The following is a 12,859-nucleotide window of genomic DNA, read 5'->3' as shown; positions in this document are numbered from 1 at the left end:
GAATTACAGGCACGTGCTACCATGCCCGGCTAATTTTTTTATTTATTGTAGAGATGAGGTCTCACCAAGTTGCCCAGGCGGGTCTCAAACCCATGGACTTAGGCAATCCACTCACCTCAGCCTCCCAAAGCACGGGATTACAGGCTGAGCCACCAAGCCTGGCTTAGAGACAACTTTTGGGGAAGGTAGCCATTGAGCTGGGTTTTGACAAGGACTTCAAAGAAAGGACGGCAGTGTGGGCAGAGGGACTGGCCTGAGCAAAGGCCCCAAGGTGGGGGACTCAGGAACATCTGGGCAACAGACGCTCCAGGGGCCTGAAACGGTGGAGGTGATGGGGTCGGAGTGTGGAGTGTTCCCCAGGCAGGCAAGAGGGGTGCCTGGCACCTGCCCTGGGAGGGTTGGGACTTGGAGTTTGGGGCAGAAGAGTGACCCTAGTCTCTCCTGGACCAGTTTGTGAAGACCATGGTGCTGGTGGTGGTGACGTTCGCCATCTGCTGGCTGCCCTACCATCTCTACTTCATCCTGGGCAGCTTCCAGAAAGACATCTACTGCCACAAGTTCATCCAGCAGGTCTACCTGGCACTCTTCTGGTTGGCCATGAGTTCCACCATGTACAATCCCATCATCTACTGCTGCCTTAACCACAGGTGAGCCACACCCCTCTCCTCCCCTCTGCCCTCAGGGCCCCAGCCCCATCTGGGCTCCCCTGCACAGCTCAAATCTCAACCCTTGTTCCCGTCTGGGCCTGTGCCCCATGCCTCCAGCCCACACGAGAATGCCAGCTTCACCGTCAACCCACAGCACTATCCTCCCTCTGTAACTTCAGCCTTGCCCCCCTTCTCACTCCCCAAAGCCTTGCCCCATTCCCCAGGCTGTGAAACTCTCACCGTCTGTCCCTGTTGGCTCTTCTGAGGTCTACATCTGGGAAGGAGAGAGAGGGAGGGTCAGAGAGATGGAGGGAAGAGAGGAATCAGTGAGAGACAGCAAGGATAGAGAAGGTGGAAGGAAGAGCCAGGGGAAGGAGGGAGGGACTGACTTCTGTCCTAATATTTTTATGAGCTGTCTGTGCACAACTTTTGTGGGACATGATGAGTGCAGTGACCCAGCAGTGGAAGCCCTGGATTAGAGGCTGGGGCCAGTACTGGGACGGGGCAGCTGTTCCCTAGGGAGATCACAGTGTATTTCCTGTCCTTGAGGGGCTTTCAGGACAACTGGGAAGTGACCTTGGCAGAGACAGCCAAGAAGGAGGGGCCGGCATCTTACTCCTCCCTCAACATCATCTGGTTTCCTCATCCCAGAGGCGGCCAGCACTTGCTCTGGGACACTTGGAGAGATGTAAGGTGGTGAGCCAGGCAGGACCTCCAGTTCCCAGAAGTCCTGCGTCAGAGCTGGTCTTTCAGCCTCAGAAAATCCTGACAGTGGGGCCAGGATGAGAGGTGGACGCTTCCCAGCTTCAGCAAGACAGGAATGTGGGTGAGGCTGTCCCCGGACCTCTTTGTGTCTTTTGTCACCTTCCTGGCCAGGTGTCCAGGCTACTCATAATGCCATTAGGGTCTTGTTGTTCAGACCCTAATATGGGGCAGGCCAGAAGCAAGTGAAGAACTATAATTTTGTGTGTGTTTACTGGATGCCAGAACCCTCTAACTCCTGAAAGCTAAGTACGTAATAGGAAAGAAGCAGGTGTTACTCTCGTTATACAGATGAGGAAACTGAGTCTCAGAAAGGAAGACTCTCTTAAACTCATACAGCACACAGTAAAGCCAGGCTTCCATGTAGCTCCAAGGCCTGTAATCTTAACCCCACATCACATGTTTCTCTTTCAGGAGATTTGAAAGAGAACAAAAAGTGCTTAAAAATTAGCTGGGTACGGTGGTGAATACCTGTAGTCCCAGCTACTCAGGAGGCTGATGTGGAAGTGTCACTTGAACCCAGGAGGTTGAGGCGACCGTGAGCTGTGATCGTGCTGCTGCACTCTAGCCTGGGTGACAGAGTGAGATCCTGACACTCCCCCGCCCAAAAATGTTCATCAAGTGGCCATATGTACCCAGCACTGTCCCAGGCACTTGGGATACACCAGTGAGTAAAAGTTAACAGGCCTTTCCCCAGGGAGCTGATATTTTGATGAAAGACAACGGACAATAAATAAACATAATATGTGAGTGAGTCGTATGGTATGTTAGGTAGTAGTCCTGCAGAAAAAAGAACAGCTAGACCTGGGTGTGGGAAGACAGGTAGTAGATATGGGGGCTGTAGGTTTACATTTGGGCAAAAGACTTGAAGGATAGAGTCAGCTCTGCAGTGATCTGGGCCAGAATAGCCAAAGAGACAGCCCTGTGGCCCAGGTAAGGACTTGGGTTTGTACGCCAATGTCGGGACCCACCGCAGGGCTTGAGCAGGGAAGACACATGCTCTGACTCACCTTTCAAAAGAATCAGTACAGGCCGGGTGCGGTGGCTCACACCTATAATCCCAGCACTTTGGGAGGCCGAGGTGAGAGGATTGCCTGAGCCCAAGGGTTCGAGACCAGCCTGGGCAACTTGAGGAGACCTCATCTCTACAATAAATCAAAAGCTTAGCCGGGTGTGGTAGCACGTGCCTGTAGTTCCAGCTACTTGGTAGGCTGAGGTGGAAGGATTGCCGGAGCCCAGCAGATCGAGGCTATGGTGGATCGAGGCTGTGGTGGAACGAGGCTGTGGTGGCTGGGAGCGACAGAGTGAGACTCTGACTCAAAAAAAAAAAAGAAAGAAAGAAAGAAATGGATGGGGACTGGCTGCACTGGCTGGAGGAGGGGAGGATGATTAGGAGCTTGGGTTGGGACATGCTGAGTGTGGGCAGAAGGTAGAGGCCAGTAAGCCCACAAACAGGTGCTTGTGGGGCCACCATGGAGTCTGGTGGACAAAACGAAGCACTGGAGTAAGGGAACTCTTCTGGGACCCGGAGCTCTGCGTAGCCCAGAAGAGGCAACACAGTTCTTTCTCTCTCGCTGGCACACGGTCTCATTCATTCCTTCCGCTCTCTGAGCAGCCGGTGTTCCCTTTATGCCAACCCATGTCTTCCACTTACCGTGTCTGCTTCCTCTGAACTCCAGTTCGTGCACAGACCTTCATTGCTGCTTCGGGAGAGCTGCTTATTTTTAAAGCACCAAATGCACCAAAACCTGACAGCTCCATGTGTTTTCTTTCAAAGCAGTCCCCTTGGGAGAGCATCCTGATTCCACCAACATTGCCAGAGCCCTTTTTTTATTGCTCCTCTTTTTTTTTTTTTTCAATAGCTTTCGGGCATTCAAATGGTTTTTGGTTACATGGATGCATTGTATAGTGGCGAAGAGGTCTGGGCTCTAAGTCTTCCCACCACCCCCACCTATGCACAGTGTTCTCGATGGGTGATTTTTCTATTTTTTGTTGTTGTCTCACTGTCACCCAGGCTGGAGTGCAGTGGCATGCTCACAGCCACCGCAGCCTCAACCTGCAGCGCTCAGGCGTTCCTTCCGCCTGAGCCTTCCAAGTAGCCAGAACTACAGGCATGCGCCACCACACCCAGCTAATTTTTTGATTTATTGTAGAGACAGGCTGTAAGTTCCCCAGGCTGGTCTCAAACCCTCAGCTCAGGCAATCCTCTCACCTCAGCCTCCCAAAGTGCTGGGATTACAGGCTTGAGCCACCACACCAGGCTTGGGTGATTTTTCATTCCTACGCCCCAAGACTTGTCTTCGAAACCTCCTTTAGACGCCAGTTAACAGGTCAAACAAGGAAGTCTGTTTCTAGTTAGACGTTTTTGTTGTTTATAAGATCAAATCGTCTAAGTCAGCCTAATCACCCATTTCAATCACTAGACTTAGCACCAGAATGCTCCTGGCTGTTTCCAAAAATCAAACTCACTCAAGAAAGCATCTGTCAGGAGATCCTGGTAGGCTCTTTGGAGAGAGGCAGTGACTTTCTTCTGGAAGGGAGATAGACAGTCTCTGGGGTGGAGCAGCCACACAACAGCTCCTGTAACCCCTAACTCCCTGACTCAAGGTGACCCTCTTGCCCCCAGGTTTCGCTCGGGATTCCGGCTTGCTTTTCGCTGCTGCCCATGGGTCACGCCAACTGAGGAAGATAAACTTGAGCTGACTCACACCCCATCCCTCTCCATGAGGGTCAAGAGATGTCACACCAAAGAGACTTTGCTCATGTCTGCGGATGCAGCCCCCTCCGAGGCTACGGAGGCTGGGGGTCTCCAAGGTGGGACGCTGCCATGGTCTGGATATGGGCTGAGTGGCCCTGCCAAAACTCATGTTGAAATTTGATCCCCGATGGGACAGTGTTGGGATGCGGGCCCCAGTGGGAGGCGTTTGGGTCATGGGGACAGATCCCTCATGTATCGATGAATACTCTCTAGCTGGGGTGATGGCGTTCTGGCTCTTTTGGGAATAGATTCGTATCTGGGACAGCAGATTGTTAGAAGAGTCTGGCTTCCTCGTCCCTCAGTTTCCTTCTCGCTTCCTCTCTCACCATGTGATCTCACTGCACAACACCCACTCCCCTTCCCCTTTCTGTCGTGAGTGGAAGCAGCCTGAGGCCCTCACCACATGCAGCTTGCCCAGTCCTGGATTTCCCCCTCACCAGAACCGAAAGCCAAATAAATCTTTCTTCATTAATTACCCAGTCTCAGGTGATCAGTTATGTCAACACGAAACAAAGACAGACGCCTGCTGACCCCAGAAGCTTTGTGCCTGGATGCAGGGTAAGGCTTAGCACCCTTTGAGAAGTAGCAAAACGAGAGGACCAGATCAGAAAGTCTGGCCCATGCCTCTTCCTTCAATACCCCAGGAAAAATAAGATGGATCAGGAACCCAACAAAGGATGCTGCTTCTAAGCAGACTCAATCACCCAGCTCAGAGAACACTTCCACAGAGCCAGTAAGGTACCTAATACTTATCTAATCAAGGAGCTGCAAGCTGAAATGCCTTTCTGGGGCCACAACACGATGAGTGAATTGGTCCAGTATAAAAGAAAAACTGCAGGCCAAGCATAGTGGCTCAAGCCTGTAATCCTAGCACTTTGGGAGGTGGAGGTGAGAGAATTACCTGAGCTCAGGGGTTCGAGACCAGCCTGAGCAACACGGCGAGACCTTGTCTCTACAATAAATTTTTAAGGAGCCTCTCTCACTGACACTGAATAACAGAAATAAAGAAAAAATAAAATAACAAAAAAATTAGCTGGGTGTGGTGGCACATGCCTGTGGTTCCAGCTACTTGGAAGGCTGAGGTGGAAGAATCACCTGAGCCTAGCTGGTCAAGGCTGCGGTGGTTGTGAGCATGACACTGCACTCCAGCCCAGACAGCAGTGAAATTCCAACTCAAAGAAAAAAAGAAAAACTGCAAATGTGATGATAAAAGGCAATTTGACTTCCAGTCTCAGTGTTGAGGTAACAGGGAATGGTGGAGACTGTGGCAAACTGAAGGGGATAGGCATCCAAACTGCCCAGCTCTGGACATATGGTGGTAATAGGTGCCCCTTGTCACTCCCAGATCTTCTAAGTCTTTCAAGCGAAGTTACTAGTCCAAATTTGTGAGACCTTCAGATTCATTAAATTTGGCTCACATTTTTATAAACTTTGGGTAAGCCGAACAAAGCATATCTGTGGGGAGTGTGCAACCACAACACTGATTCATTATCAGGCTAAAGACACAAAGAGGAAGCTTCTCATTTTCCAAAGTTCAACAGTTATGGGTCTACCCAAGGCCTTTCTGCTTCAATATCTAAGAAGTCAGATACAGCCCAATGTAGATGATGTTTAAGAGTCTAAAGAGTCAGCGTGTTTCCTCAGGCAAGTCACTCTGACCCTGTCTCCTCCTCTGTCCAACAGCAAAACTGCTTCACAGGGATGCTGTGAGGATCAATGTAAGTGACACCCATAAACTAGCAAGTCAGACCAGATTAAGTGTTCAGTAAACAGTAGCCATGACTTTTAACCATTTTACACAAACGCCACCTACAAATCAGCAGCACAGCTTCCACTCTTATTTCTGCAGCAAGAAGTTGGCAGGCCGACAACAGCAACTGTCCCGACTCCCAGAAAGCTCCAGGCCTGGTCCAGCCTACCCCAAGGGTACACCTTTCCCTGCTGGCTGACTATCCTCCATGTCCCAGTGCCCCCTCCAGAAGAACCACATAACACTGTAAACGCACATCAAAGTTTAATGTTATCTGTATTCTCCATAAACATCACTGTGGCATAGACACCGGTAGCATCAGGCCCCAAATAAAGGGACTCCGATGACACCAAACCGAGTGGGCAGGCGGTCAGTCCTGGGGGAAGCCACTTACAGCTGCAGTCATAGCTTGAGCCATCCCAGGGCACCTAGGTTCAGACTGACATGGAACCCATCAAAGGTTGGGGAGAACCCCAAATGACAGCTAGGGATGGACCAGCAATCTCTTGAGGCTGGGATGAAGGGAGAGATAAAAGCGTCAGATAAGAGCTGATTTCCTATGACCGGGTCCATTCGAGATCAGGGAAGAGTATAGCAACCCTGCCACCCTGGGCTGCTTCAAGACTTCATCTGTGTTGGCGGGGGGAGCATTGGCAGGCAGGGAGGTGAAGGGAAGGATTTGTTTGGGGATGGCAGAGGAGGGGGGACCAGTGTGCACTGTCCTCTCATGGAACCCAAACAGCCCCTGGAAGCCAAGTGGATTTTTTTCTTTGTTCCAACTACAAATGAAGACAGAGGTCTTACATTTGTTATCTTCTAAAAGGTGCTGGGGTGTGACTCTGGGACTAGACTGGGTAACTGCAGGGCAGGTGCTGGGAGACACGAGGAGGAGGCCATTCTGCATGCAGGCTGAAGGCCATCACCTTTATTTAAACTCCCTCACTCAGAAGGCCACACAAATTCCCAGCATTTGTGGTCTCTGCCACACCCCAAGACAGCCTCCCCCATCCCTTGCCAGTAAGCATCACTCGGGTTTTTGAACTGGTACAAAGTTTACTAGGTCATACAACATGGCTCACAAAAGCGATGGGAAATTCCAGAGACGGCATCGTTTGTCGGTTGGTTCCTTTTACCCAAATGGAGACAAGACATTTTCCCGCACGACTGCCCACCACCCCTCACGAGACAAACAGAATGCAAGACTGTCACACGTGGCTAGGACTGCTTCCACGGACACACGGTTTTGTGGCATGGACGCATCCTGATGGGATGCCAGGCCACATAGGCCGCAGTGAGTGCCGGGAGGGGAGGAAGCGGCTAATGCTATGTCCACACTCGCCTTCAGGCTGTGCCCCCGGGAGGGGAGGCCTGGCAGTGTCTGCTGGTGATAATACATTTCACACAGGGGGAGGGTTTGGGAGGGCAGTAGGGAGTAACACCAAGGACGGGCTGCGGAGGCCCAGAAGGCCTGTCGGGCGTGAGACTTTCTGCCTCAAGCCAATACATAACTCCACTGGATGGAAGCATACAGTAGAAATGGATGTCACTACACTTCACACATGGGGGACCGGGTCGAAATCAGATCATGCAGAGTGGCAGGGCAGGTGAGCAGGGGTCTGGGTGAGAGATATTATCAACAGCACACACTCTATGTTGTGCCCTACATTATACGCCATTAGTTGGACTTTTTTTTCCTCCCCACTGTGGCGGGCTCGGGCGCCGGCGTCTCCCAGCACAGTTCGCTGGGAGGGATGGGGGTCGCCGCTCGAAGAGAGACGTGCTGGAGGGGCTGCAGGCTGGGGGTCCTGGGCTCTTAGCTGCTCGCTTCTGTGCGCATCCGCACGCCCACGGCCGTGATAAGGGCAGCTCCCTTGCCACTGCCGTCCTCGGACAGGAGGAAGGACACATTACACTTTGGTGACAGTTCCTTCACGGTTTGGTACATGATTCTGGAGAAGCTAAAAGGGGCAAAAAAAAAAGGGAAGGTCAGTAGAGGAAGATAAGAAGAGACACTGGACCCACCTAAAAACGCAAGTACAGACAGCCCCGACCTGAGACAGCCTGACATATGACATAGGATTTTTGACTTGGTGATGGTTTACTGGGGTTTAAGGCAGTCCCTAGTTGAGGAGCCTCTGAACCCAATCAACAGGAGGGCAGACAAAGTGGGGAGGAGGCTGCTTAAAGCAGCTGTGGCTGACTGAGAATGGCTGGAAGAAGAGGGGGCTTCCAGTCAACTCCACCATCAAAGCTTTCAGCAGAGAGGCCCAACTGAGACTCCCAAAACAAGCTACTCTGTATGGCTAATGAGGACTAGGGCATGAATGGCACACTCACACACCCCACCCACTCTCACACCCTGCCCTCAGAGCTGGAGGCTCTGAGGGGACCTGAAAACCAAGGATGCCGGGGCCTGCGCACAGATGGCTGAAGCAGGCCCAAGCGATCAAACACAGGGTCTCTAGGTAGCCCTGTGGGAACGAGTATGACCCACCCCCAACTGCAGACCCGAGACATCCCATTTCTGCCCTCTACCTTCAACAGTCTGGCTCCTGAAAAGAGGGCAGCCAGCGAAGGATAGTGTCTGAATGAAGGATGACTCTAGGTACTGGCATTTTGTGCTAAAAATTAAAGGCCATGCCAGGCTGAGGCAACCTGGGGTGAGGGACCCTCAGAAGTAGTAACTGCCTTGTTGAGGACCTACTCGGTGCCCCATATTTTATAGATCTAGCTTCCAGCTCTGCCAGCGGCCATCATCCCGTGAGGAAGATGAGACTTCGCAGAGATTGGGCAACTGTGCGCAGCTTCTAAAGGACAGAGCCGGGATGAAATCCAAGAGTTTATATGGCTCCAGGGCCTGGCTGGAAACCAGCCTGCGTGCTATCTCAGGTGACAGTGAGGACAGCGGTGAGGCTGGAGAAGACAGACGATTCCATCTCAAGCCATGGCCACGAGGTAAGCAGGTAATGGCTACACTGTGTTGGGTGAGGTTGCTTAGAAGTAGGACAACACCATGGCCCAGTTTATCTGGGATGATCCCAGTTTGCCTGCAGTCCCAAAGTCATTATTAGTAGCACTCTTTTGACTAGCAAAAGTACTCCGGTTTAGACAACAAATAGTAAGTTCATGCTATTCAAAAGAGCCAACCTTTGAGACATGCAACAGATCACGCAGCAGATGGCGTCACATGTCCTTTTCTGGAATGGTGTATCACGGCACTCCCTATCCCTCCCTGCCATCAAGCCCAGGATACAAACTACTCATGCCCTGCCAAGTCTTGGCAAACTCTGATTCAGCAGGTGAACCAGTGGCCCTCCTCCCCCTTTAGTAAGCGAGGAGAGGATATTAAGAAAGGGGAGAAGGGTCACCATGGCCTGGCTGCATCCCATCGGGCTGATGGGTAAGCCCATGCCCACCCTCACCTCCTCTACTGCTCCCCACCTCCCAGCTAACAGGGACCCAGGAGGAGCAGGCTGAGGGTCATGTCATGCTGCTGGTGTGAGGTGGCCAAATGAAGCCACTTGGCTGCACCCCAAGTCAAACCCTAGAACTGTTCATGACCTTGTCCAGACAAGTCCCAGGTCCTGAAAGCTGGCTATGCTCTGGTGAGGAATTTCCCTGGTGGGCACCACACCCTGACAGTCCATAACCCTAAAGGGATTCCAGCCAACTCTGCCCATCCCAACCAGAAGGCCCACTCACTGCGGATGAAGCTTGTAGAGCGTCCCGTCCACTCCCACAGTCACGTTCAGATGGTCCAGTCCTCTGTTCTCACGGATCTTATCCACTACCGCAGCCATGCCTGCGCCACACAGCTGCGCGGCCCTCCGGGACACCACCCCGCACACGGTCTTGACGAGGATACTGTCGTCGCAGGTGCTATTCAGACCCAGCTGCTGGAGGATGGCCCGGACCTGGAGCAGGGCTAATCGGTCACTGTGGAGGACAAAAGCCAGGGGCCTGGATGAAGCAGGGCCCACAAGAGCAGCCTGGGGACTGACTTCAAAGAGCTGGCCCCAAATCACTGTACTCATTCACAAACAGAGTCTGAGTTTTTTTTTTTTCCTTCAAAATAACATTCACTCATTCATTAGTGATCCCCAAAGTATTACATGTTAAAGTGCAAAAATTTGGCACAATTAGAAAAATAAAAATTGGAAAATGAAAACTATTTACAATCCCAGCATCTAGGAGTTATTTCCTTCCTTATTTTTCTTAGATGTCACAAGATAATGGTATTGTTCTTATGATATGCAAAATGGGCTTATTCTTTATAGGTGTTTTTCTTTTCTCCCCCATTTCACACATCTGAACAATGTCCCATAACCTTCTCTGAGAACAGGACTGGAAGTGGCTGCTTCCATGCTAGGGGTGTACCATGATTTACTTAGCCAGTTTGGAGAAACTGAAGTTATCTGCAATATTCTGCTATTACAAAGTAACACTTTGATGTCTCTTGTTTATACATCATTGTGTGGGACTCTGATTTTTTTCCTTAAGATAAATTTCTGGGACAAAGGGCTTTTGCTACGTATTGCTAAATGCCTTTTAGAAAGTTGTATTGATTCTCTTGCCAGAAGAGTATTTGGCTGTACCTGCCCTCGGTGGAAAGGATCACTTTTTAAAACTTTTGACCAGTTTCTAAGAACGGCATCGCAGCACTATGGTTTAATTTGCACTCTTCTCTATTAGTGAGGATGATCTTTTCTCCCCCCATTTGTTTGCTGGACATACCTATTGTGTTCCAAGACTTTTTTTTTCTCCTGGGATATTTGTCTTGTTCATATTAAATTTAAAAAGATGATAATGACACTATGGTGATGATGATGATACCAGCCAGGCTTTTTGGAGGACTTACTATGTAACAGATGTTTTACATACCTCATTTACTCCTGAACCAACCAATGCATGCATTCCCATTTTCAAGATGTAAAAACTGAGGTTGGGAGAAATTGAGCATCTCACCCAAAGCACACATAGTGGGGCACAGCAGGTCTAAGACCAGACGTGGTAAAGGCCACTATGCCCTACCCTACATCTTGACTGGACAATGCAAAGGTCTTTCTCAGTTTACAGTTTGCCTTTTAAGCTTGATTACTAATGAATCCTTTCTTTACTATTATACTTGGAAAGACTCTCCCCACCACTTCACAAAACCACTAGGATTGCTGTTGTCAAAACAAAAACAAAAAACCAAAAGTAAGTGTTGGTGAGGAGGAGGTGAAGAAACTGGAACCTTCATGTACTGCCAGTGGGAGTGTAAAATGGTGCAGCCATTGTGGAAAATGCTCTGGCAGTTCCTTAAAACATTAAAAATAAAATTACCGTATGACCCAGCAACTCCACTAGTGGGTATACGCACGACAAAAATATTGAAAGCAAGGACTTAAAGAGATATTTGGACAGCTGCATTCACAGCAGCACTATTCACAACAGCCAAGAGGTAGAAGCATCCTGAGTGTCCATCGGTGGATGAATGGATACACAGAGTATGGCACGTACACGCAATGGAATATCATTCAGCCTGGAAAAGGACGGAACTTCTGACACATGCTACAACACGGATGAAACCTGAGGACATGCTGAGCAAAATAAGCCAGTCACCAAAGGACAGGCACCATATGATTCACTTACATGAAATATCTAGAGTCATCAGATTCATAGAGACAGAAAGCAGAATGGTAGTTGCCAGCGGCTGGCGGGAGGAGGAATGAGGAGTTAGTGTCTGGTGAGCACAGAGTTTCAGTGTGGGAAGATTAAAGGAATTCTGGAGATGAATGGTGGTGACGGTCACACAACAATGTGAATGTGCCTAATGCCACTAACTGTACACTTGGAAATGGTTTATACTGGGCAAATCCCATGCACAGGGTTTATTTATCACATGGAGCCTACGTTAGGCTACTACGACCTCCTAAGAATAGGGTAGTGTTTGCACAATTGCTTGTGCTTTTTCAGACCACTTTTCCTCCTTCTCACATAGCACGCCTTGGGAGATGGCAGAGGCAAGAAAGAAATATCCCCTCCACAGGAGAAAAGCGGGAGAAGGCAGAACAACTTGCCGAGGGCCACATAGCTACTGGATGGCCAAGCTGTGCCACCCCAGACTGCCTGGATGATTGGAGGGCAGGTCCTATGCTCCTTCAATCCAAGTATTTGTAATGCACCTTTATACCTTGAAATGGAATCCATATAACCTACTTACAAAATTTTGAGTAGGTTTAATTTCAAATAATGCCCCTTGTACAATGCCCCAATGTAAAGGGCAGATAAAAGGAAAGTAAAATTCATATGCCAATGCTCAGGGTCAGCTATTCCAGAGGAGAAAAAAAAGGCAAAAAAACAAAGAACTCACAAATGGCCAAAACATCCCCTTGGGTCACTACAGCCCCACCACAATCCACTAGCTCGGCAGGAAAGGCCATCCTCACTCACCTCTCGATCTGAGAGAGAAACTTGGTCTCAAAGATGCCCCGGGTCTTCAGCGGCTCAGAGATCTGCCCTCGGAAGAGGAATCCCTTTTTGGTGAAGTCAATCAAGATGTTGCGGACGATTTCACCCAGGTACATACCACTGATCATCTTCTCAAACCTGAGACAGGAGCAGGAGGACCATCAGCCCTTGGTCTCATGGTCCCTCCGGGTCTTTTACTGTGCCTCAAGGGCATGATCAATGGCCTTGGCCCAGCCCTGTACTCAGGGATGTAGAGGCAGACCACGAAGAACCAGGGAATCCTCCAGCCTCCCCACACCAGAAACAAATCCACCAGCATTCATGTCTACCTGCTAGACAGTCTTCCTCCTCACCAACCTTCCAGCTCTCAGCCCCAAGGCCATTCTCTGAGACCTTGGCATCCTCCTCCATGCTGGGTTCTACCTGCTTGTTTCAGGTTCCCACACCTTACCCTCCTCCCTCACAATGCACACGGACTCAATGCCTCCC

General features: G+C 50.2%; 2 protein-coding genes across 6 annotated transcripts in view; one reads left to right on the top strand and one right to left on the bottom strand.

Moving 5' to 3' along the window:
* Positions 1-4,288, top strand: part of TACR2 (tachykinin receptor 2) — a 9,985-nt gene extending 5,697 nt beyond the window's left edge. The window contains exons 5-6 of the mRNA XM_021706500.1: positions 451-647; positions 4,036-4,288. Of these exons, the coding sequence (XP_021562175.1) occupies positions 451-647; positions 4,036-4,288 (450 nt within the window). The remainder of the gene's footprint in view (positions 1-450; positions 648-4,035) is intronic.
* A 1,874-nt stretch (positions 4,289-6,162) lies between these two features.
* HK1 (hexokinase 1) overlaps positions 6,163-12,859 on the bottom strand; it is an 87,767-nt gene continuing 81,070 nt past the window's right edge. For 3 of the 5 annotated variants that reach the window (XM_021706492.1, XM_021706493.1, XM_021706494.1), the window contains 3 exons: positions 12,353-12,508; positions 9,620-9,853; positions 6,951-7,875 (listed from right to left, as the gene is read on the bottom strand). In XM_021706492.1, coding sequence (XP_021562167.1) covers positions 7,731-7,875; positions 9,620-9,853; positions 12,353-12,508 — 535 coding nt within the window. In that variant the 3' untranslated portion in view covers positions 6,951-7,730. Of the gene's footprint in view, positions 7,876-9,615; positions 9,854-12,352; positions 12,509-12,859 lie in introns of all 5 variants that reach the window. The other 2 variants (XM_008073097.1, XM_021706495.1) reach the window with 2 other exon arrangements.

The sequence above is a fragment of the Carlito syrichta genome, unplaced genomic scaffold (assembly GCF_000164805.1).
Source record: "Carlito syrichta isolate Samal-C Ts95f unplaced genomic scaffold, Tarsius_syrichta-2.0.1 Scaffold315646, whole genome shotgun sequence".
Lineage (NCBI taxonomy): Eukaryota > Metazoa > Chordata > Mammalia > Primates > Tarsiidae > Carlito > Carlito syrichta.
The sequence above is the reverse complement of the archived record's forward strand: the minus strand, read 5'-3'. Positions and strand labels throughout refer to the sequence as shown.